This window comes from Talpa occidentalis, unplaced genomic scaffold (genome assembly GCF_014898055.3).
Source record: "Talpa occidentalis isolate TD23 unplaced genomic scaffold, MPIMG_talOcc4v2.1 talOcc4.13, whole genome shotgun sequence".
Taxonomy (NCBI): domain Eukaryota; kingdom Metazoa; phylum Chordata; class Mammalia; order Eulipotyphla; family Talpidae; genus Talpa; species Talpa occidentalis.
Window position 1 is genome coordinate 84,506,714 of NW_023601322.1, and position 13,916 is coordinate 84,520,629.

At 45.1% G+C, this 13,916-nt stretch overlaps 1 protein-coding gene across 3 annotated transcripts in view; it reads right to left on the reverse strand.

Moving 5' to 3' along the window:
* Window positions 1–13,916, reverse strand: part of TNFAIP8 (TNF alpha induced protein 8) — a 121,624-nt gene that overhangs the window by 38,311 nt on the left and 69,397 nt on the right. The window contains exon 1 of one of the 3 annotated variants that reach the window (XM_037509471.2): window positions 5,571–5,814. The exons of the other annotated variants lie outside the window; for them this stretch is intronic. Within the exon in view, the coding sequence (XP_037365368.1) occupies window positions 5,571–5,643 (73 nt within the window). The 5' untranslated portion in view covers window positions 5,644–5,814. Of the gene's footprint in view, window positions 1–5,570; window positions 5,815–13,916 lie in introns of those variants that run through there. 3 annotated transcript variants of the gene reach the window in all.

A 13,916-nucleotide genomic window follows, 5' to 3' on the forward strand; every position in this document is an offset into this window, starting at 1 on the left:
TACTGAGGGGTAAGGGTAGTGAGAGCTGCTCAGAACACCCAGGGTACAAAGCAACAGACCACCTGCTCTGCGCTCTCTGATAAAGCAGCCCCTTATTTTCAAGCCAGCATCAGGCATTATGAGGAGCCATATCCAGAGAGTTATTAAACATATTGTATGATGACCCAAAGTCAAGAACCTGATGACAAGAGTGGTTATTTCATAATCCAGGCACAAGCAATGAGGATCTGAATCACGGCAGGGTCAGGGGAGGTGAAGAGAAGGAGACACATTCAACAGATTCGACCAATAAAGAGGAGGGTGTGCCAAGTAGGTGAAGGAGCGTGTGGGATCCAGGACAATGGCCACACTTGTAGTTTGGAAGCCAACAAGAGAGCAACTATAGGCAGTGAAATCACAAAAGGAAGATCAGAACGGTGGAGACAGGATGGCAGACACAGTTTAGACTGAGGTTGTGTTATGAGTCTCAAAGCCCAGTGTCCCCAGGCAGGTGGTGGTACAGGTGATTCTTTGAAGAGCCCAGACTGAGGTCTGGGAGATTAGAAGGAAACAGCTAGAAAAAGGAAGGGAACTCAGGAAAGTAGAGGGTCAAAGGATTCAAGGAAGGGGTTTAGGATTGCAGGGACACAGGTCACTTGGTGCCAAATGCAGCAAAAGAAAAAGAAGGAAGGGCCTCCCCAGTGGCGCAGCGGTTAAGCGCTGGGTTGTGAAGCTACCCGCAGCCTCTGATGCGCCGGTTCGATCCCCAGCCACTGGCGAGAGTCCCACATGGCGCGCAGATCTCTCTTGCCTCCCGCTGCTCCCCTCAGCAGTGTCCTCTGTCCATCTGCCTGCTCTGCTCTCCATTCTGGCTCTGGAGAATTCTCTCACCTTCCCGCGCTTCTGACTGTACCCAGTGCTTGTTTAAATAAATAACTAAATCTTTTTAAATTTTTTTTTTCACTTTAAAAAAAAAAAGAAGAAGAAGAAAAAGAAGGAAGATCAGGACCGAAATATGAATGTGGGATCAGGGGGCTCTTGGCACCTGGGAAGTCATGGGTGAGTTTGTGATTCCAGGGAAGCGGTCGAGAAAAAGACTCAGAGGAATGAGGGGTGACAAAGAAAGAACGTAGGAACTAGGCAAAGTTTTTTGTTTTGTTTTGTTTTCTTAAAGATTCATTTTAAAGGAGAGATAAGTACCTAAAACTGGACAATTAACTGTCGGTTTCTTTTATTTTTTATTTTTATTTTTTAAAGATTTATTTATTTGTGCATACAAGAACTGGGGTACAGGTCAGAGGTGCGTGGGGTGAGAGGATTCACCAGAGACAGAGTGGGGAGCAGAACAGGCAGACTGACTGAAATGCACTGCTGAGGGGAGCAGTTGGCGACTCAGAAGAGGTCTGCTGCGCCATGTGGATCAGCTCCCTGGCCGGGGATCGAACTTGTGCTGCATTGTTTGCGGATAGCTTCACAGGTTGCCTCGTAACCCCCTGCGCCACTAGGGAGGCCACTGTGGGTTTCTTTTAAAGAATGGAGATCATTGGTTCATTCTACACATATTTAATGATCTCTTGTTGTGCGGGTTCTGGAGATACAGTGAGGGAATAAATCAGACACAGTCTTCCCTCAACAGCTTGGGGTCTGGAGAAGAGAAGCTAAACAACGTGGGTGCACCAGTGAGGGAAAGAACAGTTATTCTGAGAGACGGAACAGGGGTTCTGGTTTAGACTGGAAGTTCAGAAAAAGTCTCTAAGGAGCAGGCAGAAAAAGGCTTCAGGCACGGAGAAGGATATTTCAGGGAGAACGAGGAGCAGGTACCAAGATGCTGATGCAGGGGTGAGGGGGGTGTTTGAGCACATCTGCACCAGAAAGGAAGGTGCCAGGAGAGGCAGGGAGCCCACGGGAGCAGGGAGGAGCCCAAGGGAGGATGAACAGACACCTGCAGCAGGCGTGACCCCACTCGGCTTGGCAGATCTTAGGTGAAGGTGAGTCTGGCAGTGCGAGAGCAGGAAGTGCGGTTGTTGTCTACTGGCTACTGCCAATAGACAGTTTTCCTTGTGAAATAGCAGCCCTAGGGGGCCTCCCTGGTGGCGCAAGGGGTTAAGCACCGCACTATGAAGCAATCCACAGCCTCTGCAGCACAAGTTTGATCCCCGGGTGGCCAGGGAGCTACCCACATGGCGCAGCAGACCCCTCCTGATTGCCCACTGGTCCCCTCAGCAGTGTATTTCAGTCAAGCTGCCTGTTCTGTTCCCCGCTCTGCCTCTGGCAAATTCTCTCACCCTCCGCATCTCTGGCCTGTGCCCCAGCTCTTGTATGCATAAACAAATAAATCATAAAAAGAAAAAAAGAAATAGCAGCCCTGGTGAAGCCGTGGATAATGGGAGGAGGTAGCGCAGGGAAATGCTGTTATAGGCAAAGGGGTGGGGGGCTAAGCACACACCCAGCTCACCCTCAACTCTGTTCCAAGTCCTCACTAAGCAAGCCTCCTGAACAATGATTTTCTCCATCTCTGATACCAAAGCTACAATGACCAGGGCAAAGGGCCTTCGTTCCCTTGATGCTTAGCGCTAGAAATGTCCTCAGAGATGGGAACTGCCATTCATTTTTACTATGTCATAATTGAGCAATTTACTTACCAGGAAGCAACTAGATGCCAAAAATGTGGCCATAAACCCACCCCCTCAGGACGCTGGAACAGTCCATCATCTTCTCTCCAAGGCCTTCCCCTTTTTGATAATGTGGGTGTCTTCCTTTCTTTCCCTTGCATGTTCATATTCATGACCGTGGATAGCTTGCATATCTTAAACTCATTCAGTTTTTATATAAAGTATGGCCTGGATTAGTTTTCTGCATTTAATTCTCAAGCACAATCACCGTATTCATTTGTAAGCTGGCAAAATGAAATCCGTTCTTAAGGAGGTCGCTATAGACTGAGTCTGGAGGTCCAGCACTCCTGGCATGGAATCCGGTACATCCTAAGCTGTGAGAGCTTAACAATATCCCCAGTCATTGCTTCTGCATTCACTCACATACACAAATATCTTGGCCCCCAAGGACTTCTGAATCCGACTTGATATTTTTTTCAGATTCGACCCCAAACAAAATATACTAGTCTTTCACTGCAGTTCAAAATAATGACTTTAAAGTAACTCCCATTACAGCAAATCAAGCATGAAGCATCCGAAGGCAATTTTCTTGCAATGCAGACATTGTGAGGAGCTTGTGGTGATCTCACACTAAATGGGACTCATAAGTCCATGGAGGGGGTGGGGGGCGTGGGCATCAGGAGAGGGGAAAGGATTTTTTAGTAAAGAGAACACAGCAAATAACTGAGTTATTTACACAGCATAGCTCTCTTCACGGACATCTAAGTAGTTCAACAGAGAGTTCTAGATCACAGTCAATAACCAGCACCTTGCAAGAAATGCCCGGGACACACACACTCACACACACACACACACACACACACACACACACACACACCCTTTTAATTTCCTGGCAGAAACTACAATGCTACTGTTAATGAAATGTTTGATTAGTCTCCCTGAAGAATTATTCAATATCCTCCCCTAATTGTCATCAATATAAAACTCTAGCACTTCATGTTATTGTTTAAAAAAAAAAAACAAGAAACAAAAAACATTCGGAGCTTTCTGTAAAAAGCACAAAGGCCAGATAATTTACACAGATCTGCTGAACATAAATTAGGCAAGTGGAGGTAAAGTGAGGAACAAGTAGGAGGGGAGATTTTAGGGACCTCCTCACACTCCCGTCTTCAGGGTTACAACCAGAGGGTTGGGCAAAAAAGAAAGAACATAGATGTTCCTAGAAGAATGTGTAATATACTTGGGGCTACTGTTTTTCCACTTAGCCCTCACTCCTTCCTTCCCAAAAGAAAGGAAAATGATGCCTAGTAGAAAATACCAGTTTAAGTATTACTTATAATTCACACACAAGCTGACCACTAGATTCTCTCTGCCTATCACCTTTGTTCTTTCTGCTACTTTTGACTTTACAGGAATCGCTGTTATGAAGACAGAGACGAGGGCCTCCCTAGTGGTGCAGTGGGTTGAGTGCAGCGCTGTAAAGCTGTCCACAGCCTCTGCAACGCAGGTTCGATGCAGGGCCTGCCAGGGAGATATCCACATGGTGCGGCAGACCTCTCCTGTCTCGCCCACTGCTCCCCTCAGCAGTACTTTCAGTTCGTCTGCCTGTTCTCCTTCCTGCTCTGTCTCTTACCCTCCCGCACCTCAGGACTTTACCCCAGTTCTTGTATAAATAAAAAAATCTTTAAAAAAAGGCAGAGACAAAAAGTATCCATCTGCAGGTAGCTCCATCAGACAGAGGCCACAGCAAGGAAACATTCATCCTCCAAGCTCCACATCCAGTTCAAAAAACAATGCTCCTGCCTGTCATTTTTTCATTCACACCAGTCTGATGTGACTATTAAACTAGCCTGTTTTACTGACTGCTTTCCTCACACAGCATAATAAAGCAGACGTCAGCCCTGATTATTACCCATAATAAGGTGAATGTCAGACTACATTAAAACACACAAGGCTTTACTCTGGGAGGGGAATCGGTTAAAAAAAACAAAAAACAGAAGAGGACAAGTTTCAAGGGCTGTTCCTCACTAGGGTGTACTGAATGAAGAGGGCTTAGGGCTCCCAGAATCACTGTGATTGACTTGAAATTTACCAGCTTCCCAAGAGGCCACTTGAAAAGAAAAGGCATTTCACAATCTTGAACAGCCTCTTCTCTGATTCTCTAATTTTCTCCAACTATCCCCTCTCCGACCCCCTCTGACAAGAGGACTGTTGTATACATAAAGTTTCAGCAAACAAAGCATACAAACACTCACACACAAATAAACTCGCGGAGCTAACACCAGAGCATAATTGTGTTTTGGTTGGAGCTATTCCAGCTCTGTCACCCGTTCTCTGTTAGGAGTAAATGAAACCTTTTGCTTTGGCAAAGTTAGAAACAGACAAACTCTCCTCGGTTTCAAGCTACCCAAGTGCCCGCCCCCCTCAAATCTCTCAGGTCCCTCAGTCCCCAACAAAATGAATTCACTGCTGAAAGGCGCAAGAAAAAAAGTAGGCAAGCCATCCCTCCCAAAGAAATATCTTTCTCTTCTCTCCCACACTCAGCTTCCCCTTTCAGCCGGAAACAACGGAGTTTCCACTCTCTTGAAACACATTTCAAGGGACCCTCGAGTCTTAAGGCTCTCCCAGTGCATCGGCTTTTCGGCTGTGCTGATGCCAGGAGGCAGCGCCTCTCCAAGGACACTTTGCGTTCTTGGAGTCAATACTGGCCACGTTTGGTTTCCCGAAAGATCTACAAAGCAGCCTTTAGTGGGCAGCCTGAGCTTGCTCCCCAGATCCCCACCTCGACTTGGAACCTCTGTGCTGAGGAGTTCAGGGTACAGGGCTGCACCCACCCAGCGCCCAGCCCGAAGGCGCAAGGCAGGGCGAGCTGACTACCCACAGCTCACTTTCCAACTCCCAGCTGCGCCCCTACTCCGCCTTCCCTCCCCACTGCTCTGCAGAACTTGGGCGGACCCCCGCGAGAAATTAAAATCATACCTTCTTTGGGCTCTTCTGCTTCGGAGTGCATGGTGGCAGGGGACCCGGCTGCGGGGGCGATTACCGCTGACATGTACTCGGGCGAGCTGCGAGTTTGCTCCGCCGCCAAACCCCGCACACGACGGGAAATAAAAGGAAGGAAAAGTCACCAAAATCAAAACCTCCCCAGAGCCGCGGGGAGGGTTGGTTCTGCTGCAGGGATTTTCAGGGGGAAAGTTCTGCAAGAGTGACGAATCGCGTCTCAGCTGCGCGGCGGGAGCCGCCCCCGGGGCCGCGCGCCCCGACCCGTCGCTGGGCGGAGGCGACCTGGCGGGGCTGGCTCTACCCGGGCGCACGCAGGTGGGGCGGAGGCCCCCATCACAGCCTGGCTCTCGGAAGGGGCAGGACTCGGGGCAGCCGACAGCAAACGTAATCGAGACAGGCTGCGCCTGTGAAATACTTGTGCAATTATGAAAACCGTCTCGGCGCAGCGAGCGCCTCACTTTTATGCAAGTAATCACTGCATTCGCAAAGCGACGGTTCTGAATCTTTGGGTTACATTTTTCTTTTCTTTTTTTAAAAAAGATTTATTTATTTATGCATACAAGAGCTGGGGCACAGGCCAGAGATTCAGGGGGTGAGAGGATTCACCAGAGACATAGAGTGGGGAACAGAACAGTTGAGGGGAGCAGCGGGCCATACAGGAGAGGTCTGCTGTGCCATGTGGGTAGCTCCCTGGCTGGCCTGGGATGGAACTCGTGCTGCAGAGGCTGCGGACAGCTTCATAGGTTGCGTCTTAACCCTTGCGCCATGAGGGAGGACCTGGGTTACATTTTTTCCACGTCCATTTAACTTTCCTTGGCATGGGTTCTTATACGCCCAGAATAGAGAATTGTTAACTGCTCGATTTTGCACGTGAAATAACGCGGATATTGGCCCATGTGGCTGGAATGTCCAGCTTCACATTGCGCCAACGTTTCACAAACTCAAGAGCCAGGCCTTTTGAACAAAGTGGGGCGGCCTCCACCGCTTACCTTCGCAAGGGAAAAGCAGACAAGGACATGTATTCAGGCTTTTGAAATGCTGATAGAAAAAAGAGGCTCAAGATTCTAAAAGACAGGTCTCCATTCTGACCCCCCTCCCCTAGGGCGGGTCCACTGGCTCCTATCACTGATTGAGCAGAAGGCATCTTAGCATTGTGAAGCGTTGGTTTTTCCATCTGAGTAGTGAGGCAAGACCAGCTAGCCTTGTACCTTGTTTTACCCAAGAATTTTGCAGGGGGCTAATTTCATTACCGATCTAAGGCAATAAGTCTTCTATCTGAAAGATCGACTAGGAAATTGTGAGAAAAATTAGGTTCTTTCAACAAATTAATTTTCCAGCTGCTTACTTTTTTTTCATTCCCATTTTTTAAAAGATTTATTTATGCATACAAGAACTGGGGTACAGGCCAGAGGTGTGGGGAGTGAGAGGAGTCACCAGAGACGGAGTGGGGAGCAGAATAGGCAAATCTACTGAAATTCACTGCTGAGGGGAGCAGCAGGCAAGTCAGGAGAGGTCTGCTGCGCCATGTGGGTAGCTCCTTGGCTGGGAATGGAACTCGTGCTGCAGTGGCTGTAGATAGCTTCACAGGTTGCATCTTAACCCCTTGCACTACCAGGGAGGCTCTTCATTCCCATTTTTATATGGGCAAAAACCAAGAGTAGAGGCAGTGTGGTAAAATTCGTGAAAAGAACATATAAAAGATGTGAATTTAAAGGGTCAGAACTAAAATTTAGTTCCCGCAATTATCTGTATGACCTTGAGCAAATTATTCTTTATCTGTAAAATAAGGGTAAAAATATATTTTCCTCACAGATTTGTGTTTGATGTTAAATAAGGTAACAGAATCAAAATGATATTTGAAAAACGATAAAGTACCACATAGATTATTACAAACTATTGCACCACTAGAAATAATGTTTTTAAAAAGCTACTCCTGGGTGTTATTTCAATATTTGGGCTTGAACAGGGGAAAAAAGAGTTTATGTTATGCACCAGCAGCAGAGGCTATTATAAATATTAATATAAGGCCTAGATAATAAATCACTTCCTACTGCTGAGTGATTCTAACATGTCTACAACCCTAAGCAGAATTTTATCTCAATTTCACTGGAAGGACAGCATGATGGGAGGAAGACATAGCCAGAGAGCACAGAAGAGAAGAAACATCTGGAAAATATCATTGTTGAGGGTCCTCCCGGAAACTGACCTCACCACCAAAAGGGTAGCAAGCTGCGCCCCTACGGAAGTCACACTGCACTGTGTGGTCCTCTGTGCCACACATCTGGGGTCGGAGCTGCTAAGATAGTAACCCATACAGTCACCTCACTTAGGGAGGAGATGTGGTTCTTCTTGAGATGAGAATGATTCTGAACCCCAAGAAATACTCCTTTGTCAGTCAGAGGCTTTGTAGTCCTGCCCAAGCAATCTTACCATGAACCCTCTCCCACCGCTCCCCACCCCCACCATCTGTTCTAGCCCTCCCTCTGCAGTCCAGATGTCCACAGATGTCCACCAGGAGTCCGTTGGGATCTTGGCAGGCTGGAGCTCCACAGATAAGATGGCTCTCAGTCATCTATTATTGGAGTAAGACGCAACACCTTTTCAAGGTGACAATGATGCAAAACCAGACAAATGACCTTCCGGATGCCAACAACAAGCAAGAACTCACTTTTACCCTCTCCTTTCCGAAAGTATTTCCCTAAGAATTATTTATTAAATGTCCTTTTGCAAGTCAAATTATGCACAAGCCGCAAACACTGTGTTAAAACACACATCCTTACTAATCTGCTTATTTATACACTGGGTTCACAAAAAGGCCTTCAGCTGCCCTGCTCGGGTTAAGCCAAGGAGAACAAATGCTGAATGAACAGTTCAAGCGCAGCGCCTTTTAATTTCATTTACAGTCATTTTAGCAGCTCAGTTGATCTTTGCACATTCATCACCATCAGGAAACCAGAAGAAACTTCTTTTGTATTTAAATGTATCCAGCAGTCACCTTGAGGAAGAATGTCCTGATGTAGCTCAAGAGTAATTTTTATAAGGTTGCAGGTGCAGAAGGACTCTCCTCTGTGGTCTGTACAACCTCAAAACCAGCTCCTCAGGGCAAACTACCCTGCCCAACCTCCACCCTGCAAAATGGCATAAAAGGGCAGTGATTTTCTGCAGCTTTCAAATATACAGAACTAGTCCTTCCCTTCACTTTGCTTTTGTTCTGCTTCAAAGAGGATTAGTCACTTTTCAGCCAAATACTGATTTGTTATCTCCTTATAGGGAGAATCTCCTTACTCTGTATGTTTAAGAAAAACTCCAACATCTTTTATTCTGATAGTATGCCTGGAAGTCACATCAACCATGTATTATAGATTAGCTGATACAAAATAGCAATTAAATAGCAATAATTCTCATTTAATACTATTTAAACACATTTAAATATGATCCTGAATTCCTGCAGGTGTCTAATAATGGACCTCCCACCTTCTCTACCAAGATGGGAGAATTAAAATGCTGGCTAAGATTCTGATGGTTTTTCATTCCTCAGGCATTATCAAATATTTACATGAATCACATGGAAAATGGCCCTGCTCACCTGGAGCTTACTGATATATTTTTGGTAATTATAACCACAGACCTAAAGATCTCAACCTTCCAAGTCACTTTGGTTGGCTCTAAGGCAGGCATATTAACACCAGCTCTCAACTGGCCTTTATCATAGAGCAGCAGAAAAATCTCCTGTGTGATGTTCAGCAGAACTGTTAAAAGAAAAATCTGGACATCCGGGCCTTTTGGTCACAACAGCCCAGATGTTCAAGAGGAGGTCAGCATGGTTTCTGACTCACACAGATGAGAAGACTAGCAAAAGTGGGAGAGAAATTTATTCCGTTTACTCAGGAGGTATCACATATGCGGCTCAACCTCCCACATGTTTTAAGTCCCTGAAGTATAAAATTCTAAGCATCTCTAGAAATCAATTACATACCGAGAGGCTCTAGGTCACAAGAAACGCAGATCACAAAAATGGTCATTTGATCAATACTTTTATTTCTACCCTTGCAATGAGAGGCTGGATCTGTACATACAACACTTAGGTGAAAGAAAAATGTTTAGTTAATATAAAAGGTGATTTCTTCTATTTAACTTTGAGGCTTCTTTTCACCTTTTCTTGTATTATTAATATCTATTCTCTAGAAAATCTTTGAAAACTTCCATGCTGTGTGTGTGTGTGTGTGTATGTATGGGTGTGTGTGTATATATATCTCTATATATTTTGTCTTCAATCTCTCGCTCGCTCGCTCGGTGTCATACATGGAAAAGATCTGGGTATTTGGTCTTATCTGGTTGGAGTTGCAGGCTATACATCCTTCTGATCTTCCTCAGACACTATGCAGCATTTGACCTTCCAAAAGAGAGGTAGGGGCTCAATGGGTATCCTTCCTGCAAAGAATTTTCTTTACCAAAAATGGTGAAGGGGACAGGCAAATGACAGTGGAGATCACTTAGGCCTTAGGCACCTGCTCAGGAGCCCTGTACCTCCAAGGGCTTTTATGTATGCATTACTGGGCACTGGGAAAAGGTTGAGGAGTTTGGGGGCTTGGGGGACAGAACTGCTGTGAATCAAGGAAAACCACTGAAGAGGAGAGTAGAGATGCATCAGGGAAGAAATACTGGGGACCAACCCCTGCCTGGGAGCTTGAAATTTGTTAGGGGCAAACCTTCTGTCTCCTCAGTCTCCCCTGACATCTTCAGTATACCCTACAGGATCACAAACACTCTGGATGTGAGTGGAAAATCGGGAGGCAATGGGAAGACATGCTGATATCTTATGTGAGAGAGAAAACACAGAGAGAAATAAGGCATCAGGGAAAGCACTTGTCTTTCAAGCTTTCTAGCCTCAGCAATCTTCCTTGTTAAAAAAATTTTTAACATATGATTAAACACAGTCATAGGGACCTCCCTGGTGGCGCAAGGGGTTAAGATGCAACCTACGAAGCTGTCCACAGCCTCAGCAGCACAAGTTCGATCCCCAGCCAGCCAGGAAGCAACCACATGGCTCAGCAGACCTTTCCTGACTTGCCTGCTGCTCTCCTCAGGAGTGTACTTCAGTCAACCAGGAGTGTGTTCAGTTCCCCACTCTGGCTCTGGTGATTCCTCTCACCCCCCACACCTCTGACCTGTACCCCAGCTCTTGTATGCATTAATAAATAAATTTAGAAAAAAAATAAACACAGTCATAAACTCTCAAAATCAGGTCTGAAAATATTATCTGAGTAATTTATGACCCATTGTAAAAAATTTCTTTTACAATGCCTTGTGTTTATAGAGTTGTTTACTTAGATTCCAGATGAGGTCCCTTGGGTCATCATACCCATTTTACAGATATTAAAGAAAGGAAGGTTTTATGATGCTGAATGTCACAAAACTAAGTAATAACACCCGGTAGACTACAGTAAATGCAGTCTGGGCCTCCTGTCTCCTATGGCCAGACTTTCTCACTCTATTAAAATACTTAAGTAAAGCTCACATCATTTATGTTACAGAAGAGTAACTCAAAGGTAGCTATATTGGGAAAGTCTCAAAGAGTTTGAGGTTGGCCATGGTTTCTAGCATAAACTGTTCAAATCGCTATGTTTGAATACTTGGAAGAAAGCCTCAAATTAAAGTTATTCCATTCCTGATATCCAATGCTTTAAATAAACTATAAATTCAATAGCTTCTATTTATTCAGCAACATGAAACGACAAATCTTTTTTTTTTTAATTAAAACTTCGGTCAGGACCTTAACTAAACTTCCTCTAATATGGGACTGCTAGGAGCAGGGAAAAGAACACCAGACTCAAGTTGGGAGACCTGGGCCTGATTACCATATGCTGGTTCATTTGTACTAGCGTGACTTTGTCCTATTCATTCTTATCTCACTTTTCTTCTAAAAACAGGCAACCTCTCTGAGCTTCTGTGAGTGCCTCTGTAAAATGGGGGGTAAGGGCCTCTCTGGTGGTGCAGGGGTTAAAGACAGTGCTATTGAGCTCTCTCCAGCCACTGCAGCATGAATTCCATCCCCAGCAGGCCAGGGAACAACCCACATGCCCGCTACTGCCCTCAGCGGTGTACTTCAGTCAGTCTGTCTGTTCTGTTCCCCACTCTGTCTCTGGTGAATCCTCTCAACCCCCTACATCTCTGGCCTGTACCCCAGCTCTTGTATGCATAAATAAAGCAATCTTTTTTTTAAAAATGGGGGGTAATGCCACTTATTTAACAGGGTAGTAACAACAACACGAGTCTAGAATGTGATGAAGCGCTGAAAACGATGATGTTCCCTTTCATCACTTTTCCAAACAACGTGGTGAATAAAACCAGATTGTTTTAGGTAGTGGGACATCTATCTGGAGGCCCTAAAGGTTGGTCCTATAGATAAGCGTGACAACTTAATGTGTGGCCCAGCGATAGAAAGTGAAAATCTCCAGGCTGACCTTCCTGACTGTGCCCAAGTTCAAGGGATCGACATGGGGGCAGGATGAGAGCAGCCTCAGAGGATTTGCCAGAAAGAAGGTGGATCTTGCTGACACTGAGCCTGCAAAGTAGTGTCCCCTTTGACAGACAAATTCCTGGTCTTCCTTCAGAACAGAAGCAGGAAGAAAAAGTGAGGATGAATCACAGACACAGAAACTCAGGCTTTCAAACAGCCTTAGAGGGCATCAATACTCATCCTTTCCCTGGGCTGTTGAAGCAATGGAGACACAGCACAAGCAATGAGCGGTCACCCCAGTCTCCCCGATCACCTCTATTAACCAGACACCTTTCTGACACAGCCCCCTTCCTTTCTCATCATTAAGACCCTTATCATGAACTGAAATTCAAGTTTGATGGCAGTGATTGTCAAACTATTTCTTTTCTAATCACAACCTTTACTCCCACAGCAAAGAAATAGTCTTGTGACCAGATAAATGTAGGTTTTTTAACTGAATTTTCTTTTTCAACAACCTAATGGAGACCCCTCATCTTGGCAAGTCGATCACATTCGAATGCAATGTGAGACAGTTATGCAACTTTCCAGAGTGAGCCACACATCTGTTCTTGATTATTGTGAAGAATTCAGAAGCAAGCAGCCTTGGCAGAGGTGGTGGCAGTGACGATCCCTTTTCTCTGCCTTGTGTTCACTCTAAGGGGGTAGAAAACGGTGCCAAGGCAGGTTGAGCAACGGGCCCACTGCATTGCATCTGAGCAACCAAGAACTTCCTTCAGGTTTCTGAACAACACTTGAAACCCACAAGAAAACAAAAGCAGGGCTCCATGTGCAAAATTTGGGCAGTATACTCCTGGTCTAAGATCTCAAAGTCTAATCCATTCCAAGTTGTTACAGTTTAATTTCTATGCTGAGCTTCTGACATGGGTAGAATCCCTATTAAGTTAACTTTAGTGCCAACTAGTTGCTGTTTAAGAGACAGAAAAGGCTGGGAGGCAAAGCTACAAGGCGGGGAAAGTCTTGCTGAATGAAAATTAGCTGAAACAACAGACAAACTCAGCGGGTGGCAAAAATGGGAACCAGAACTCATCCAAACAAGGAAGGCTGTTTTGCAGGTAGCCCTGCACTCAGAAAGGCGTAAATCAAAAGTTTTTTTTCCATTTGAATAGGTCAGGTTAAAAACTTTAGTTTTTCAGCCTCTGCTTAAAGTAGAGCTTTTGAAGTGTGTTGTAGTTATGATCCACCAACTTGTAGACAACATCAAAAGAATTTATTTTCTGAGAAAGGAATATGAGCAATCACCCTGCTTAGCTTACAATTTTGTCTTAAGTCCACACATTTTCTAATAGAAACAGGAGAAAGCTAAAATTTGCTAGCTTTCTTTATCTGAAATCAAGTTCAGTGGAATATTTACTACTGAACCCAGCAGCTCCTCTGGGAGGCTGGAACTTTGTTAGTTGCAAATATGTATAATCAGACTAAAACAAACATGTGAGAAAGAACCATCTAGACATACATCAGCCACCCCTCCCCTTACTGATTTTATGCTCCAGAGTAAGCATGAGATAGGCTGGGTCTTTGCTGGTCCCTCCCCTACAGGTCTGCACAAACTCTCACGCTGTGAGCATGTATGCACTGATGTGAACATTGAGTTTAAGGCTATGCAGTTTGTCATATCAAAGTGCCTCTAACAACACAGCAACAATTTCATCTGATCCCAAAGGACAACCACCTATTCGAATGCTCAGAGAAATGGTTATATAGTATATTGATCAAAAGATGGTATAATGTTTTCCAGGTAACTTCCTTAAAGGTTTGGTTTTTTTAAATATATATATATATATTGACCCAAAAACATTCAATGT